Here is a 3,929-nt window from a genome sequence, read left to right on the forward strand (position 1 = left end):
AATCACAATTACAATATAAATGCAAAAGCATTACTCTCGATCTGTGAATTATGTATGAACGATTCGTATATGACATATAACTGTCATGTTTCTGAATATTTAAAGAATATCTATTGTAAATTAATTTGTTTTTATTAAAAAATTGTAAAAAATTAAGTATTATTTATGTCCAAATAACCGGTATTGTGTAAAATCGGAATTTTATCGCTTTTCAAATTCATTTTTATCGAAAATTGATTATTTATAATTACTGTAAAAACATGTTTATTCTTAATTTTCAAGATTTTATAATAGGAAGAAATTACTGTATTTTTATAATCAATAAAGAATAGCTCTGTCTTTTTCTGTTTCGCAGGAGTGCTAGACCATGTGACAGAAAATCTGAAATATTTGTTATTATTACAGAAAAATTCTTTTTTTTTTTTTTCATGAGAAATTTTGAAAATAGTAATTTGTAGTAGTTTTTGTTGAATGAAAAAAAGGCATAGGTCATTATACTGAATCATTGTGTCAGAAAAACTAATCACATATTTTTTTCAAAACCTTAGGGAATTTCTCCGCTGTCTAAACTTTTGCGACGCTTTGTAAAATCATTTTAGTGTATTGCACTATGCTTTGAAACATGTATAATCTCTTTGAAATATTTTCTAAAAGTAGAATAACAACAATCTTAATGAAATGTCTTGTTGAGTTACAGTGTGAAATACACAATGATTTTGTACTTCCATTTAGCACATTAAAGAGAAATTTGAAAATAAAACTTTAGACAAGCCTTATTTAGCAACTGTTACAGTTTTTGTCAGCTATTCATTCTTAACAACTTGTTAAACACTAGTGCTCATAACAGCTTTTCCAGAATCCTTCTTCATATGTATTGGCAAAAAGCAAGAACATTTGACGTTTGTTGTCTTGGTCTTGGAGCACCATCGCGAATTCGAGATAAGGTACACAAAAGGGTTGATGGAACTGTTGGCAGCAGACATGATCCCCAGTAAAGCCACAACATCTTCATTGAGGTTTTTGGGATCTCCAAATGCGATGTAGAACTCAAGAACAAAATATGGCAGTGCACAGACTAAGAAGGATATTACCACGATAGCTGTCATCCAAAATGTTTTAACCATTGCTTTGGGATAATTGGAATGAACACCGTTTTCTTTGCTGGGCGTGCAGCTGGATGCCACAGATTCCATTGATGACCAGTTATCGGAGAATGGCTTTTGTCGAGTCCACACTACGTGGACAATCCTGGTATAGACAACAATGATAATACTGATTGGTATCATGAATACAGATGTGAGTATGAAAGCCATGTATAGGCGTCTGTGATTGAGAGACAGGTGGTCAGTATAGAATTTAGCCACGCAGAATGTCCTCCCAGATGGATCATTATACAAATGAAATATATAAGCACTGGGGAGAGATGGCAGAAATGACATTAGCCAAGCACCAAGAAGATAATTTTTGGTATTGGGTCTCCTTCTTAAAGGGTAAACCACGGCGATGAACCGATCCAGCGCGATCGACACAATCAAGTAGTTGGAACACACCATGGTGAATGTCTGAAGCACCTTAAAGATGGGACAGAACGCAGTACCTGCCACCCATTCTCGTCCCATACATTCCCAGATAAGCTGGGATGTTATGGTGAAAAGACAGACGAGCAGATCAGCAACAGCAAGGTTGAGAAATAGAACTTGGATACGCCGTAACTTTCGGCAGCCTGGCAAACAGATGCTGAAAATGACAGCCACGTTTCCGAAAAGAGATGTGATGATCATTACGGTGAGAAGTCCGATTCTGAGGGTACGGGTGTAAGCTGGTCCGAGGACTTCGAAATTGAAAGCGTTTTCTTCGAGGGACGAAGATGTCGAGGTCCAGATCTGGGAGTGTTGATCTGATGAATTGGTACTTTTGAAAGCGAGAAGGTTATCCATCTAATTTGTTTGTTAGAACGTTTAAAAATTATAATAAAATTATCTTTTCATCCTTTTACTTGCAGCGATGAATTTATGAGAAACTGTGTTTTTAAAATTGGATATATACCCGACTGATAAGTATTTTCATGCAACTGTTTATTTAATTGATGATCAACAATACATGATACGACGTACTAAGATGAAAATTTGCATTCGGTGCGTATTTCGTGGATGATAAAAGGATACCGGTTCAAACAATTTGTAAAATAATTTAAAATTGGGCTGAATGCAAAAGTAATATTTCTTAAGCTGGAATTCTGCTATATATGCTTTTAATTGTTTGAGATATTTCTTGGGAATTAACAGTTCATTCTAAGAAATAAAACAGCCGTTCGTTTTCTTTATAAATTCGAATTGTTCAACATATATAGATATCATTTGATATATTTGCGCTTCACCAAAGGTTTCTCATTAAACTCATAAAATCACTGCTGTTCTTATGATATTTTCACTTGGCAAACAGTTCCAAAATAATCAGAATTCGGTGTCTTCAAATCACTCCAGCGTCTGAAAGAAAAGAAAAAAAAAAACATTAGAAAGAGGCATTTCTTTGTAAAAATAGGAAATGACAAAATCAATTCCATTTTTTCAAGCTGAAACTGACACAGTAGTATCATTGAATTAATTTTTATTTGATAATATACAAAGTATAAAATTTGATCTTGTTTAATAGTCAGATAAGCAGCAAATACTTTAAATAGTTTAAAGCATTATATTTTAGTCATTAAAGCAGGCCAATGCACTTCTGAAATTATTACTATACCAAAATTTATATTCAGCCCAAGGTTATTTTAATTATATTTGGTAAAATGATCCTGACACACTAACACTTTAAACAGTAGGAAAAGTTCAACGCTTCCATGAAAGAGGCAGAACGAACAATTAAGTTTTCAAATTCCTTATTTTAAAACAATCGGTGGCCTATTCGAATAGGATGTTTGGAGAATTTTCTTTGTGGTTGTAATCGAAATAGTCGAAAGTCGTCTAAAATGGTAATATTGATAGTTTTATAACGCAGTTTACTTTACTCGTAGAGATATGCTTTTTCTTTAAAATGTCATTGCTTCATAATAGTTCTACTAAATATGACTAATAAGAACTCAGATATGTTTAAAGGTATTGATAATTTAGTTTTCAGCATTACTTTTATCGATTCAAAAAAATAAAATATGATTCTTCAATCATTTAGAATATTTTTTCAATATGAAGTATATATATATTTTAAGATTAAAAAAAAAGCATTGAGCCTCGATTTGGATGCTCTGTAAAACTTCCATGTGTAAATATCTCAGATTTTTTACCTTACAACTTTCACGTACACTTCAAAATTTTTTTTGATGGATTGTAAGTTCAGTATATATATATAATATAATATTGAAGGATAATCTAGTACGTACTGTATGTTTTTAGATAAGATAATCCTCCGTGCTTTTGCGCATGTGCCAGGAGGCGTTGAGTTTACTAAAATAGGGGTGGAATGAAAAACTGAAGAAGGAAATGTCTGCATTTCATTGGGCAATGCAACAAACCCTGATTATCAATAAGATTAGATAGCACATCACCCGAGGATATTACGCAAATTTGAATTAGCAATATGAATGATAAAAACGCAAATTTCATTTTTTTTAAATAAAATAGTTCGGTTTGAATTCAGAAGTATGCAAAAATAACTGAAAGAAAATGCGTCTAACGAAGCACTGATCTTACTGACTGTATATCATTCCTCTGTATAGTAAGATTGTCCAAACGTCAACGTCTCGGATTCCTGAAACGAACGGTTTTAGGAAAATTTCTCATTTGTTTGATTTTGCATTTTTCAGCTATTTTGTCCATCCTATTTTGAGATCCATCAAGGATTTGATTGAAATTCGATGCAAGTTTATAATTTTCGATTAAAAATTTCAAAACTGAAATGCATCCATTTAACTTTTGATATGAAATCGTCTGCGC

At 32.5% G+C, this 3,929-nt stretch overlaps 1 protein-coding gene across 1 annotated transcript; it reads right to left on the reverse strand.

The window, feature by feature from the left end:
* Positions 1 to 824: 824 nt before the first annotated feature.
* LOC129975518 (neuropeptide S receptor-like) lies at positions 825 to 1,937 on the reverse strand. The gene has a single exon (XM_056088579.1). The coding sequence runs from the start codon at positions 1,935 to 1,937 to the stop codon at positions 825 to 827; it is 1,113 nt and encodes a 370-aa protein (XP_055944554.1).
* Positions 1,938 to 3,929: the final 1,992 nt, after the last annotated feature.

Source organism: Argiope bruennichi, chromosome 7, assembly GCF_947563725.1.
Source record: "Argiope bruennichi chromosome 7, qqArgBrue1.1, whole genome shotgun sequence".
NCBI lineage: Eukaryota > Metazoa > Arthropoda > Arachnida > Araneae > Araneidae > Argiope > Argiope bruennichi.